Source organism: Puntigrus tetrazona, chromosome 9 (genome assembly GCF_018831695.1).
Source record: "Puntigrus tetrazona isolate hp1 chromosome 9, ASM1883169v1, whole genome shotgun sequence".
Classification (NCBI taxonomy): Eukaryota; Metazoa; Chordata; class Actinopteri; order Cypriniformes; family Cyprinidae; genus Puntigrus; species Puntigrus tetrazona.
Window position 1 is genome coordinate 24,182,589 of NC_056707.1, and position 16,575 is coordinate 24,199,163.

General features: G+C 39.1%; 1 protein-coding gene across 1 annotated transcript in view; it reads right to left on the minus strand.

Annotated features, from left to right (window-relative positions):
• csrnp3 (cysteine-serine-rich nuclear protein 3) overlaps positions 1-11,214 on the minus strand; it is a 51,137-nt gene extending 39,923 nt beyond the window's left edge. The window contains 1 exon segment of the mRNA XM_043249607.1: positions 11,031-11,214. Coding sequence (XP_043105542.1) covers positions 11,031-11,037 — 7 coding nt within the window. The 5' untranslated portion in view covers positions 11,038-11,214.
• Between the last annotated feature and the right edge of the window lie 5,361 nt (positions 11,215-16,575).

The window sequence follows — 16,575 nt, forward strand, 5'->3', positions numbered from 1 at the left end:
TAATTAGAGCTGCACAATTAAAATTGATTATTAAACCACAAAAGGCTGTGGTTTAATTAAGTGGTGTGCTGCGTGAATGGACAGCGCTCTGTTTTCTGTCAACAAAACCTCCCCCGAACGCGAACAGCCTCGGATTCATTTCATTTTCCTATTCGCGCGATTCTAAATCAAACAGAGGACGAAACCTTTGCAGATTTTGCATTCTACGTCACGGTTAGCGTCGACACGCTGACACCACGGCGGCTGCTGGATTAACGTTTACGGATGATATAATAACAGCAAACATATTTCACCGCTGTGGACATAGCAATTAGAGCAGGCACTGTAAAGCCTGAGCGGACTGCTTCTGAATGAGAGGTAGCGGAGTTAAAAGGCCGCTCAAGTTTATTAATGCATCTCTTTTATGCTTGAAAACAAAAGCGGTCTGTGTTGTGACATCCTGTGACGGCCTTCCAGACGCCGAGATGAACCGTCACACCTTTAATGATGATGGCCCTCGATGCTGCTCTATTGAATTTCAATAACGTTACTTAGAGAGCCGTAATTAACTCTAGACAGATCGAGAGGTGAAGAGACTCCATAACTTCCTGTTTATAAAACTTGAGTTCTGCTGCCACAATATCTCACTCCAATACAAATAATTAGAACAAAGACGGTGTTGAGGTGTTCTGGGTGGTTGCCAGGGTGTTGCTATGTTGCTAGATGGTTTCTAGGGTGTTCCCCATCATTCCACCAGGTTGATTATTCTTTTACCATTCTGTTTTTCCTCAATATTTGCTTTGCTATTCTGACTATTCTCTTTTTTTTCCTCTGTAATACGTCCTTCTTGTTACGTTCTGCTGTTGTTTCCATCTGAGGTTTATTGATATTTTTTTATTTACATATTTTTATTTATTTACTTTGCTTTTATTTTCTAGTGTTACAACTGAGCAGTTACTTTAGTGTCATTAAGTATTATTCATTTTATTTTTAGCAGTTATATTTTGAATCAGTTGCCATTTTAATTTTAGTAAATTGTTGCGTCATTTAATTTTCAATTTTCATTTTAGATTCAATTTCAATTTTCATTAACTATAACAACCCTCAGTTAGAGCTACATTGCTACTACTACTGCTAAAGATGTGTTTTAAAATGTAGATGATAGTAAAAATCAATGTTATTAATATAATTAATTCCATATGAAATGTGTGTTTGTGTACAGTGTATATACACACACACACACACACAAATAATTATATAATCTTATCAATATGCAACAGAAAACTACAAAAATAATGTTATTATTAAATTCAAGTTCTAAAAATCCTACTAAAATCCTACTAAAATTCCAAAATCGACTTTGCATGTACAGTACAGTACTGTATTTATAATTGTAATTTTTCCTGCTTCAGCAAACAATTTTTTTTCCCACAGAGCTTGTCGCAGAATTTGGCCAAAAGAAGGCCATTGAGAAGGCACTATAATTGTCTCCTGTTTAAAAGCAATAGCGCACCTCTCTTCGACAAAATCTCTGTACCTTAAACGACGCAAGAAAGTCGGACGCTTAGAGTTGTTTTACATCCATAGGTAAGAAGTGATGCTCGATGGAGGTGTTAAAAAGCTGACGGTGAAATGCACGCGGCCTCGCGCCGCTCAATCAGTACCTCTCGTGCCACATCACGTGGAAGTCAAACAGGCTGTATGAAAGCATCGAATCATTTGCTGCATGGGAAATGGAAGAGCAGCGGGTCACGGCAACATATTATCCGTCATTTCATTTGTGTGTGTGTTTGTGTTTGCTCTGTGTGCCATGTAATTGCGTGATGTTCGCTCCAAAAAAAAAAAAAAAAAAAAAAAAAAAAAGCAGTGCGCTCTCCCTTAGACTCATAATAGGCAAGACACGGACCGAGCATTCCATACAGGCGTCATGGCAACCGGTCATGGCTAAATCTCGGCATATGAGAGAGAGAGAGAGACAGAGAGAGTCGGACTGATGAGACGCATCAAACACTGCTCGTCTCTAATTGATCTCTAAGAGTCGTTCTGTCACCAACAAAAAGCTTCTACTGACTGAATGAGCATCTCAGTTCAACTGACGGCACTATTAAATAAATAGAGACGGGCTGATTCCAGTTTATAATGACAGACCGCTCTATTTCAATATTTAAATGCACGCGCAATGTATAAAGGAATGGCATACGCATGCCAATGAAATGAACTGTTCTCAATGGCCAGCCACTTCACCTCTGATACTTCAGTGTGAATGAGTCGTTGTATGTTACAGCGATTTTACAAAAATATTAATATGCGGCTGTCTTGAGGTTAATAGTGAAATGCATGACCTGATAAAAACCTGAGTTAATAACATTTAGGATCTTTGATCTGCCATGACTTTAGTTGAATTTTTGTTCCCGTACTTATGTTTCGGAAACCAAGAATTGTTCATTTTGATTTTTAATCACTGGCAAATTCAAAAATTGTGTCTGTAACATTTTCAGAATGCATATGATTTATATATATATATATATATATATATATATATATATATATATATATATATATATATATATATGTGTGTGTGTGTGTGTGTGTGTGTGTGTGTGTGAGTCGCTGGGGTATATCTGTAGCAATAGGTAAAAATACATTGTATGCTTCAATGGGTCATTATGATATTAAGTAACGAAGTAATACGAACATATTTTGCAAATTTCATACCGTAAATATATTACAACTTCATTTTTGATTAGTAATATGCATCGCCAAGGACTTCATTTGGACAATTTTAAACTTGATTTTCTTAAACTAGATTTAATAATAATTTTTCCTATCCTAACAAGCAGCACATCCATAGAAAGCTTATTTAATCAAGTTTGCCGATGTGTAAATCTCAATTTACAGAACTTACGCTCACGACTGGTTTTGTGCTCCAGGCCCACGTAAAACTTTGAATACATGTGAAACTAGAAATTCTATTACTGCTTTAATTACGAAAGTATCATTTAAAATGCTAAGATTATACACGGGATGTTTCTGTATCTTAATATATTTCATATTTTAAATGAATAACAAATTATACGGAGCCTACGTTTTTGAACAGTACGATTTTTCATGTAAGCCTGCATTTATTTGACCCGAAATACGGCAAAAGCAGCAGTATTGCGAAATATTTTTACTATTTTAAATAACTGCTTTCCGTTTTACATATTAAATCATCTACCTAGCGATTAATTACCCTTTACTGATCGATTGAATGGTTGGCACGTACAAATATAACACTAAAAACAGGGTCAGCCGGGTCCGTACAGACCCGCGCTACTGGCCCATCAGGCCCAGTCCTGCATTTTATATTGGCTGTTTCTAAAAGTTACCACGCGTCTGAAAGAATTCCCATATCAGAGACAGAAATGTAAGCATGGACCCGTGCCTATAAAAACGCAGGCCTGTATGTTTCACTCCACTACCACAATATTGCTGCAGCCAGCCGCCTGGAAACGGCTTTGTTTCTTCTCATTGCGTTTTCTCTGTATATCAGAAACAGATTAGGCCTTTCTTTCTCCAGCTCGTTTTTTTCTCCTCTCTTCGCTCGGGTTCCCGAAGGCGTGCGTGCACGTTATAGCACAGAGCGCTCTCATCGATCAAACCGACGCTTCCGCCCGTCCGCCGGCCGCGGTTTTCCTCTTCCGCGGGGCGGCGATGCCTCCCTGACCTTACAAGCCGTCTCACGAGTCCGCATGAAGAGATCGCCAGGGTCACGTTTACGTGCACACTTCAGCCAGTCCTGTACGAAAGGGAAGCAAATCGATTTGGCCGCGTGCTAGTGTGCACGCGCGAAGACGTCACGCGGGGAGAGACAGAACGGCGCGCCACCTCTCCTGCGAATCTTTCGGCGTTCGGCGTTCTGGCAGCCCTGCCATCTGCGCGCGGGTTAGAGCCACGCGTGGAAGATTCAGTTATTCAAATGACCCCGGCTCGATCAGCATCTCCTGGCAGACTGGAAAGCCGTTCCGTAAACGTTGCCGTGTCCTTTGAGTGTGTCATATAGAGTAATTAAATCATGTTCCCGCGGGGAAGATTTGAAAGGATAAGCAGATGCCGTCAGGAGCGGCGCGAACAGCGAAGCTCTTGGATCACGATCCCGAAAACATCTGAAAGGTGTGTAGGCAAGAGAACCGGGCTTCGCTGCGTTCGAATGCGCAGGAGTCGTGATTAAAGCACTAGTTCACACAAGACATGGAAACTGCCAACATGTACACAGCCTCGTGTCAATGAAAGCCCTACCAGTTTCGTTCTTCTTTGAAACACCTAAATGTAAGTCACTATTCACTAATCTCTCTGATTACTTGTTCGGTTTCTGACCCGATATTTGTGAATAATCCGTTTTTTTTTTTTTTTTTTTTATCAGCGCTTGATATGGATGCATATAGTGCTGTGTATTTAAATTTCTAAAAGTATGTTATATCTCAAATTACTTGTAATCAAACCAGTTGCTTTTTTATCGATTACAATTATTCACGTAGCGTTTTTCTCGTTTTCGATTTGATACTTTATCCCCGAATCTTTTTCATGTTTTACATTTTTAGCTCTAAAACACCCTACCGCTTGCATGCTTTTAAAAAGGCCGTCCATCATAAGTCAGGTGATTATAACGGCACAGAAAATTGGGGCCAGACGTTGTTTGACCACCGTATTTACAAAATCACTTCATTTTTTAAGACATTTTTTCAACATTGTATCAGCTATTGATTAATGCATTCATTTTTATTTCATTTTTATATAATTTACTGTACCGTGTATTACTATGGCTTTGGAAGATGTTTGTTACACTTATATTAATATAAGTTTATTTTAAGTAACAGATTTTCATGTTTATGGCTCTCTTATGTTAGTTAAGGGTCACATGTCAGGTAAACACACACACACACACACACACACACACACACACACACACATATATATATATATATATATATATATATATATACACACACACATACATGTACATATATATTAGAATTCAATAATAAATAAGTTTTTTATTTCATTTTTATAGTTTTTCAAAACTAACAAACCCCTGTTCCTTCAAGGTGCACAGTTTGGGAAACCTTCACAAAATGTAATGTTTAATGCACTTTATGGTGATAATATATCAATCTACAAATCAGTCATTCAGTCTATACCATCCACTTTTGTTGCATGGAAAAGAGCAGCATGGACTTTCTATCAAATATTTAATGTAATTTAGAATCACCAAAACCGTGGGTAATTACAAAATTTCTATTTTGGGAAAAACTATTTCTTGAAATATGTGTGCATGATATTATTGAATATATTCCTGAAGGTGAAAGTGTGTAAGACTGTATATACAGTAAGACCGCGTGGGCAGATTTTGTGGTTTTCAGAAAATGTTCCCAGATGAAACACAAGTCCTGATGAAATATCCTCATCCCCACTCAGATGAATAAAAAATGCCAAAGGTATTATATAAGGTGAGTCTATAGGAATTATAAGTAAAAATCTATAAACTCACTGCTGCAGCGCTAATGAGTCCTGACTGTTCGCCAAGCTATTGCCATGAAGTTACTAAGTTGTTCTGAGTGGTTGCTAGCACGTTGCTATAAGGTTGTTAAGGCGTTATGCTGTTGTTAGGATCTTCAGGGTGGTTGCCATGTAGTTGTGAGCATGTTGCTATGCAGTTACTAGGCTCTTCTGTGTGGTTGCTAGGGCATTGCCATCCAGTTGCTAAAGGGTTCTGGAGCGATTGTCAGAAACAAATTGGTATTGAGTTGTTTGGATGTTTTAAGTGGTTGCTAGCACGTTGCTATAAGGTTGTTAAGGCGTTATGCTGTTGTTAGGATGGTCAAGGTTGTTGCCATGCAGTTGTTACCATGTTGCTATGCATGTAATTCGGCTCTTCTGTGTGGTTGCTAGGGCATTTCCATCCAGTTGCTAAAGGGTTCTAAGTGGTTAAAAACAAAATGGTATTCTGGGGGGCTTTGCCATGCAGTTGCTAGTATGTTGTTATGTGGTTGTTAGGGTGTTATGGGTTGTTGCCAAGGTATTATCATGCAGTTGTTAGCACATTGATATGCGGTTGCTAGGGTGTTCTCGCTGGTTGCTAAGGCATTGCCATGCAGTTGTTAGTAGGTTTCTGTATGGTTGTTAACAGCCATATGGTTGTGAACAAGGGTGTACAAAATATCTAGGGTAAAATTTTGGAATGGGACACAAATAAAAACAAATGCAGTTGTTATTATGATTCTATGTACTTGTTAACTAAATGCAGTTGTTAGGGTGTTCTATGGTGCGTTTTCCAAAAGCATTGTTAGCTAACTATGGTCGTAAGTTCCATTGAACTATTTTGGTAAGGATGGAACTTACGACCATAGTTGCTTTTGGGAATCACAACCTTAGATGGTTGCTAGAGCATTGCCATTCAGTTGTTAACACATTACTATGCGGTTGTTAGGGTGTTGTGGGTGGTTGCTACAGCATTGCCATGCAGTTGTTGGCACGTTTCTATGTGGTTGTTAGGGTTTTGTGGGTGGTTGCTAGGGCATTGCCATGCAGTAGTTGGTGCGTTGCTAAGGTGTTTTGGATGGTTGCTAGAGCATTGCCATTAAGTTGTTAGCATGTTGCTATGCAGCTGTTAGGGTGTTCTGGGTGGTTGTTAGAGCATTGCCATTCAGTTGTTAGCACGTTGCTATGCAGTTGCTAGGGAATTCTGGGTGGTTGCAATGCAGTTGTTAGCACGTTGCTATGGGGTTGTTAGGGTATTCTGGGTGGTTGAAAGAGCATTGCCATGAATTTGTTAGCATGTTGTTAGGTGGTTTTTAAAGTGTTCTGGTTGGTTGCTATGGCATTGCCATGTAGCTATTAGCACATTGCTATGTGGTTGTTAGGGTGTTCTGGGTGCTTGTTAGAACACTGCCATGCAGCTGTTAGCACATTTTTACGAGGTTGTTAGGGTGTTCAGGGTGGTTGCTAGGGTATTGCCAGTTGTGGTTTTCTGAGTTACCATGTACATGCGTCTTTCTGAGTGGTTGCTACCACATTTCTATGTGGTTGCTAGGCTATTCTGTGTGGTTGCTAGGTCAGATGTTTACATAATCTGTTCTTTAGGCTCTGGCATGTCCTGTATTATCATCCATTATTTAAAAATCATAAATCAGATAACTCCAAAACGTGCAAAACTCCAAATATAAGCAATAGTAATAATGATGCTCGGTTTAGCAAACAACTTAGTGTATTTTAAGCATAACATATGGGATGGAGGCCTCTGCAATGACCTCCAACAATTGCGTGTGTGTAGTCATGATACAGGGTATGTTGTTATGTGGTTGTTAGGGTGTTATGGGTTGTTGCCAAGGTATTATCATGCAGTTGTTAGCACATTGATATGCGGTTGCTAGGGTGTTCTCGCTGGTTGCTAGGCATTGCCATGCATTGCCATGCAGTTGTTAGTAGATTTCTGTATGGTTGTTAACAGCCATATGGTTGTGAACAAGGGTGTACAAAATATCTAGGGTAAAATTTTGGAATGGGACACAAATAAAAACAAATGCAGTTGTTATTATGATTCTATGTACTTGTTAACTAAATGCAGTTGTTAGGTGTTCTATGGTGCGTTTTCCAAAAGCATTGTTAGCTAACTATGGTCGTAAGTTCCATTGAACTATTTTGGTAAGGATGGAACTTACGACCATAGTTGTTTTTGGGAATCACAACCTTAGATGGTTGCTAGAGCATTGCCATTCAGTTGTTAACACATTACTATGCGGTTGTTAGGGTGTTGTGGGTGCTTGTTAGAACACTGCCATGCAGCTGTTAGCACATTTTACGAGGTTGTTAGGGTGTTCAGGGTGGTTGCTAGGGTATTGCCAGTTGTGGTTTTCTGAGTTACCATGTACATGCGTCTTTCTGAGTGGTTGCTACCACATTTCTATGTGGTTGCTAGGCTATTCTGTGTGGTTGCTAGGTCAGATGTTTACATAATCTGTTCTTTAGGCTCTGGCATGTCCTGTATTATCATCCATTATTTAAAAATCATAAATCAGATAACTCCAAAACGTGCAAAACTCCAAATATAAGCAATAGTAATAATGATGCTCGGTTTAGCAAACAACTTAGTGTATTTTAAGCATAACATATGGGATGGAGGCCTCTGCAATGACCTCCAACAATTGCGTGTGTGTAGTCATGATACAGGGAACACACAAGGATATTAATGCCCCTAGGTTTTCTTTTACCTTATGTGGACATTTCCCCCCCATGAGGAAACAGGCCTATCATTTATTTTTTACACTAAAAAAATGATTATGCCTATATGTTCTAAAAACGTGGAAACCCAGCGTGTGCATGTGTGTGTTTGTGAGTGTGTGTGTGTGTGTGTGTTTGCTCATGCTGTGCAGTGCTGCCATTCTCAGCTGGTCTCTTCCTGATGTCAAAAGAAGCTGGTAGATTTGCAACAAAGGAAGTTCATAACAAGCTGCAGCGGCACATTTAGACCCACACAGTCTTTCTCTCTCTCTCTCTCTCTCTCTCTCACACTCTCTCTAATATTGAATACAGCTTGGCCTCCACGGACCAATCTTTTCCCAATCACACCTTCCCCAGCTCACACTGCTACAGTCTTTAATTAGTTAAACTGTCACACAGTTACGCCATGCGTGTCCCTGTAGACTACAAGCCGGCTGCAAACTCACTCTAGTGAGCAATGGATGAACAATCAGTCTAACAGTTGTGATTTTACTCCGCAGATTCAACATACGACAGAAGAATGAATCAGAGCAGCTTTAAAGTCATTACGAAATCAAACATTTCACAATCCAATCAATTCACAAAAAGCAAATCTCTGCTAATTCGCGAAAATCTATGTCACCCAATTTTTGACGACGCTGAGGCATAAATTAACGTCTTCAGAATCATTCATGCGTGTGAAAACTGACAGAGAACTGAACAAATAGCTGCGATCTGGCTAAAAGAAAGAGAGAAACCGTGTCTTTTGGGGAGTTTTTCTGCTGGTAAAGACTTATTGGACATCGAAAACAAAATATGAAATGCACCAAATTTTGTGATGTACAGAGCTAAAATTGGAAAATTGGTAAAAAGTATTGGATTTTAATAAGCAAATATGTTGCAGGGAATAAAATAAAATGTAAAAAAAATCTAATCCTCTACTTTTCCTACAATATCCTGTTTCACATCACAAAGCTAAAAATGATTGCAAACTGTGACTTCATGTTGGCTTGAGGGCATTTCTCCAGAAAGACAAATGACTGATGACCCTCATCAATTATTAATCTGAGCAGATGCATTATAAGCATCAATCAGCTGAATTCGATGAATGCGTGATCAATCTCGAGCTAAAGAGACCTAAGAACATCTGTTTGTTTTCATAAAAATCAAGAGCATTGCAGGAGCTTTTGAGTTACTGGGTTTGATTCCCAGTGAAACCTGTAAACCACTCTGGATAAAAGCTTCTACAAAATGCATAAATGCGACGTTACCGATGCGCGGCCGTCACAGCAGTTGCGCTCTATTTTTAATCGAGCAAATAATATACTTTAATTATGAACCACTACGAGAGTCGAGAACATTTCACCAAAAAAACAACAACTGTTCTCTTACCTTCAATGCAGAATGGGACAGGATCTAATATTCTGCAGAAAAATAAATAAATGAAGGTGTATTAAAACCGCAACTGCCCATTAAAACCATTAGTAACGTTACCGTCATACAGAGTAAAATAGTTCAGCCTGATGCAAGCCTGCATTTAATCCAACATTTTTTTTTAAGCCATCATACTGCTTGCTTATTATTTTTTTCCTCCCTTCAGTAATGGGTAAGAGCAGCCATTACAGCACTGGCAGTAGAGTGGGCCGGCGCGGACCCTTTATGAATGCTGCCTCATTACTGGAGGGAGTGTTCCCAGGGGAAGGGGGCAAAGCAGAGCACTGCCTGACACAGCTGCACGTTCTCAGGGAGAGATGCGATGGCAGCCTGCCTCCTCTCTGGAGCTCCGGTTCACTGACTTTCAGTGGCAGGAGAGCAGGGTTGTGAGAGGGGTCACACACATCATTGCATCATTGCCATACAGATTCTCCCTCAAGCATGCATGCATATATATTGATGTGTGTGTGTTTGAATTACTATAATTGTTTTTTTATATATATATATATATATATATATATATATATATATATAAACAATTATAGTATATATATATATATATATATATATATATATATATATATATATATATATATATATATATATATATATCAGGCCTGCTGATAAATATCTTATTACATATATAGACTGACAGTCCTGAGGGTCTGCAGGGGTCTTCTCTGTGCCTCCAAAAATGAAAACTATTTTAATTCACAAGTTTACTTTTTGTTTGCTTACAAAAAAATGGATACTATATAACAATACATCACACCAAAACTGATTAAAATAATTATGCTAACATTATTTTTCACGTTTAATTAAATTGATAATCATTTTCAGTTAGACGTTGATTGCGTTTTTATTTTTCTTTATTACGACTGGTCACTTCTACTGAGCACCAAATGCATAAACGAATAGTGATTGAATGCTGAATGCAGAAATTGAAAGCATGTTCATGGCAGAAAGAGCGCATTTAAGTTATTTTGCGTGGATTGCATTTTTAATGTGCCTTTTAATATTTTTCTTTTGCACAAAATAGCTGACAGCAACTGTATCTACTGCTTAAAATTGTTAAATAATCGGATAGATGATAACAACAAGTCTTATTTTCACTGTTGTGGTGAACGCTGAGTAAAAAAAAAATTGGCTACAATAATTAAAATTGATTATCAAACACTTAGCTACACATAATCGAGAAAAAAATATATAGATATGGGTCGATATGTAATTCCTGCGGCCCGACCTCCCCGTAGATCAAAGTGTAGCGGTGAAGAAGACACCTTTAAAAGCGCGTTATGAACGTATGGGAACAGAGACCGTTCACGTCACTCCGTTATCGCGTCCATTCAAAACTGACAATAGAGAATAAACGGGCGACTTACCATTCATACTGATAAATCACCGTCAGATGATCGCACGCTGCCGCCTCTTTCATCATATGCTGTACGCGCCGGATAAAATCAAACACACATCGCAGATTTTACGACGAGCGGAACGACGCGTTCGTGCAGAACCGGCATCTGCCGCAGATACACCTCTGACAGAAGAAACAATGGTGCAGGCGAGCCCACGAACTACCTCTCCTACTACGGCCAAGGCGTAGCTCATGAATATCAATTAATCCGCGATGACGCGCGCGAGCTGCCTTCCAATGGGGAACCCTTGACTCATGAATATTAAGCAGGAAGTTTTGACGTTCTATTGTCGCCGCCCAATGACTCGGCTCCGCTTTTGAATATTGAGAAGCAGGCCTTCCCCGTAGTAGGATTCGTAAAGCGGCTGCGGCGGGGATTGAGCGTGAGCCAGCGGCCGCTAGAGAGCCGCACGAGTGTCTTCCGAAGGGATTCAGGGTTTTCTCAGGCCGCTCTGTCTCCTGGGTTTCAGCCAATTTAATTGTTCCCCATAAAAACACGCGGGTGCTGCTCAAATGGGATTGTGCGGGATATTGATGATAGATACATCGTGCAGGGCGTTATGAAACCGACCCGCTTGGAAGGGCAAACTCATGCATCCAACAAGATAAATAAATTGGTGAAATAAACAGGATTCAGGATACTGTATGAAATTTCCTTGATGCGCATAATAAAAACGATACACGATTCCTGAAAACCTCTAAAACATAAAATAAATAAAAATGAAGCATGTGCATGATAATTAAAATTACGTGACATGCAAAACAAATATAGCCTACATAATAAAACAATGCACCGTAATATAAAGTGAGTGCTTCGTTATGAGTAGACTTTGGCTATGTGTTCATAAAGTTTATTAAGTGTACCTTTTGGTTAACTTTTGATCAGTATGTGACATTGGACGTTTCTCAACCGGAAGACGCATTTCTAGGTCATAAAGAAGGCCTTATTTTAGAATATGAAGAGGTTTTTTTACCATTATTCTTAATTTAGTGTAAATCTCTGTATCGTGCTTATGACTCGAGCATGTAATGCTCAGTTACCCGAAATAATCAAGGTTTGCAGCCCGTCCTCCGGAGGATAAGCGGCCTTCCGTTTCACAAAAGGCCATTATTTCAATCTGACTGGGCGATTTTTGCGATCATTTGTGCTGGATGTCTCTGACATCTAGTGGCACGCTTCAGGAATTGCACAGACAAGATTTCCCCCCTTGTAATAATAATAATGCACTTTTCTAAACCGAGATCAAGACATTTCTTGGCAATATACGATTCTTGTATCGACATGCATTCATGTTTTATCTGATTCACCTTCCAATTTAGTCGCCGTGTAACTAATCCGTAAACAATATACCGCTATTGACTCGAATTCCCAGCGTAGGATTTAGTGTGAAGAGCAGCTATCAACAGATTTCGGGAGATAAATGGCAAACAGTAATGAGTCATTTTAATCTGCTGCGCTCAGGAGATTTTATGCAGATTATTGTGAATGATGCAGCTGTGAATGAAGCCGTATCCGCACCAAATAGATTGAACCTCGGTGTAAATAATCCCTAATGTCACTGTATTATCCCAGTGACCTCTTAACCTCCAGCCCCTGGATCCGGTAAGTGATCAGTCACTTTACGTTAACGGCTTAAAACACGCCCTGAACCCAGTTCCCGCGAGAACGATGACATCCGTGTAACAAGAAATCTGAGGCAATGAAAGGAAAACGCCGGGAATGTGAATTTGCATTAACAGCATCGATTTAGATTACCTCAGGAACTGCAATCTGACTTAAAATAAGATTATTCTGTGCGCTGTATTGATTTTGCTGTAAGGCATTGACGTCTTGAGGATATTCACCGTCAAAATCGGCACGCGGCGTGCTTTTTTCAAAGCGTTTGTATGCTGATTTGTAAATAAAACAACAGCTGTACAGCGTGTGCTCTCATAAAAGTGAAATATTCAGGAGAAAGCCATGGCCTGTTTGGGCAATGCTTCTTCTGTAATTTGATATGCATCAACGAAATTACCGAAGATTCAATCCCAGTTAAGACATCACGTATTCTTTGAAAATATAAAACAGTTGGTGACTTCAACAGACTTATTTCAGCAGGAAACACACAAGACCTATAATACGGACCCAGCTGGCTTGATTGCAGTCACATGGTGTAAATATTTCCTCAGAAGAAACCCGACTGCCAGACCTTTGGTGACTAACTTGCTGTAAACTCCAGTAATAGCTATTCAGGTTTTCTAACTCATAGTGGTTTGTTGAAGTCAACATGAATAACCTCTCTACTACACGTTCTCACTGCGCACAAACAGACTATGAATGTAGGCTAATGACTTCTATAATTATATTCTATGTATTTCTAATATTTCCCCTCCCCTACGCTACAATTACTTCCTGAAATATACATTTTCTATATTTGTCTTGTTGAAAATAAAGTAATGCAAGTAACGTGGATTGGGAATGCCAATTTATATTGACCTTAGTTGTGGCATTTTTTATTTTATTTTTAATTTTTGTGTTATTTGTGTTATCGAGAGTGAATTTTATAGTATGCCACTATAAATACACTCAATTTCTACATAAATCCACCCATATAAATGATGTCCATTATGCCTTAAATTCATTGTCAAGATTTCAAAACTGTATGATTTTATTGCTATTATTATTTAATAATAATTAAAATAAATATAATTAATATAAAGGCAATCCCTTACTATCTTAATGCATTTTGTTTTTACCGCCATTGTTACAAATATATATATTTTTTTAGTTTTTATTTTAAAGTGCCCTATTATAGGTTATGAAAGATTAATATTTTGCTTTTTGAGAGTCACAAACAACAGGCTGACATGGATGCAAGGTCAAAAAACGCTTTTTTTTATTTACTCAAAATATACATTTATTTTGACCGTATTTTTTAAGGACTCTCAAACGATTCGTTAAAACCTACTTTTCCAAACCCCTCCGGGTGATTGGTGGATTTCATTTAAATACATTTTCATTCAGGCCGAGGCGAAAATCAAGCTTTCCTAGGTCTGACAGTGCAACAAACGAGCTAGCAATTTGCTAATATGCTAATATCGGGACTCATTTAAAAACGACTGGTTTCTGTGATTCAGAGTCCAGTCTTTCTTTTGAGAGACAATAACTTTACACATGGTGCACTTTCAGATTTAAACTTTACAGGGTGCTTTCATTCACAACCTTACAGTCTGCATGAAAGGTCATTTTCAAAACTTCATAATAGGGGCACTTTAAAGGCTGTTAACTAAAATCACGTGACTTGTCATTTCTGATGTGTTTCAGGTGCTATACGGATGAAAGAGGCCCACATTTGCTTTAGAGCACATTTCATAAATATAGAAACATAACGGAGCGTCCTGAAACAAGAAGCTTTTTATTATTATTATTATTATTATTATTATTATTATTATTATTATCCATCACCACCATCATCAGCATCATCGTTATTATTATTATTATTATTATCAATATCACTATCATTATTATTATCATCATCAATATTATTATTATTATTATTATTATTATTAATAGAGCAGAGTGTCTGTCTGTTCCTCTCGTGATCGCTCGGACAGGGTTTCTCTCACGAGCGACGAAACGGAAAATCCGGAGTGGATTTCTACGGAGCGCAATGAGCGGCTCCAGTCCGCTCCATTCATTCGCTGTGATCCAGTCCGCTCCACTCATTCCGATCCAGTCCGGCTTTTACTCAGTATTTTAGTCGCTGACAAGTTTATTTACTGCTTTCGCTGGCAGCGTCGAAATACGGGAATTAACGGGATATTTTTCGTCTGAACGGTACGTTACCGCGATATTAATCGTTGTGTTAAAAATTAAAAACTCGCAGTCGTTATGATCGGAAGTCGCCTCTGACCGGAAGTTACGTAATCTTCCTTTCACGCTGGCGTTGCCGTAGCAGTGTGAGAGCAGCGTGCGGCTCTGTATAGGTCACACCGCTTAGATACCTGTATAACACGATGTGACAGCCCTATTATATGTAAGGTCGTGAGGTTTCTCAGTTTACCCCGGAGGTGATGCTCTTTTAAACCTTTTATTCGCTGCTGTTGACAGCTCCGAAGCATCGGCTGAACTTTAACGCGCTGGCCTTCACGTCTACTTCTTTAAATTCGGGACTTAATTGAGGATTCGTGTTTTAAATGACAAAAAAAAGAACACATTTATTTCAGGCGTGCCTTTAAATTTTCAATTTGAGCCAAAGGGGTTTTAAAAGGACGCTGAACAAAAATTATGCAAATGGTATCAGAGCATTTTGAAGACTTCTTTGCTTGATTATCAGAGTCTGCGTGTCTTTATTCTTCATTGACATAGCATTGGTCAGAAACGGTGACCAAGTCGCTGTGGGCGGTTGCTAGGATGTGTTACGCTGTTGCTAAGGCCTTCTAAAATACGTCTCATTCTAATTTACTTTAGTGGACTGTGAAAATTGTCGCATTTTATATGTTTGCACTCGAAAAGTCCCATAATGCACCGCAATATATACGTAATATTTATCCGTTCTCCATAAAAGTCTCCAAGCGTGCATTGCTGTTATAATTGGCAAAATGCATAAATTATAATTGTCTGCTTGATTTTAAGTAGTCACTTTATTTATTGTGTCCCCGGTGTGTACGGCGGTGATATAAATGCTTGTCTTAGACATAACTAGTGGTAAATAATAAAATGCATTAATAATAATAAGTTGCCGAGCAATGTCAGAATCGTGGTTTTTAATATAGAATATAGTTTCTGTGATTTGTCGCTCACTCAGTCAGAGAATGAATCATCCTATAAATTTTAGTGGACATCGTTCCCAATTATTTTATGCAAATCAGCCTCGTTAAAGTAAAAAAAAAAAGACTCATAATTACTGCTGTTTACGGGCAGTTTTAAAGAAACCTTTCTAGCCTAAAAGCGCGGTATAGCCGCACTCCGGCCACGGTCGACTGCGCCGCTCTCCAATTACCTTTGTTTAAAATTGACATTCAGGCTGGCACGCTTAATCTGCCCGGGACCTTGAGCGTGCGAAAAGTGCCTCTCCTTTGATTTCGCTGTGGCTAAAAATAATACCTACAGTAGGAAAGCGCACCTGCGCCGGCCGAGGTGATGCCTAGCAACGGCGCTTCCGGCGCTCACGTGCGTCCCTGACTAGCAGCGACACCCGAGTTTGAACTCGTTTCTGACGCGCGTCTTAACAGTTCGTGTAGAATTTATAGGACGTGTCAGTTACTTAACCGTGAGTGCTTTATGGTGTAGCTTTATTTTAATGGGAGCTATAACAGGTTTTATGGTTCCACTAAGTAAAAGCTTTGTCGGCGAAGCTCTGAGGATGATTTGCTACGCCCCCTGCTGGATCGGGAACTTGTCACTCTGCGTACTGGCATACTTGTAATAGCATACTACAAAAGCAGTCTTGCTATTTCTTTTGAGCTTATAGTTAGTATATGTACATAGGCGGTCTTTATATACATTGAATGCCATCGATGGACAGCGTATT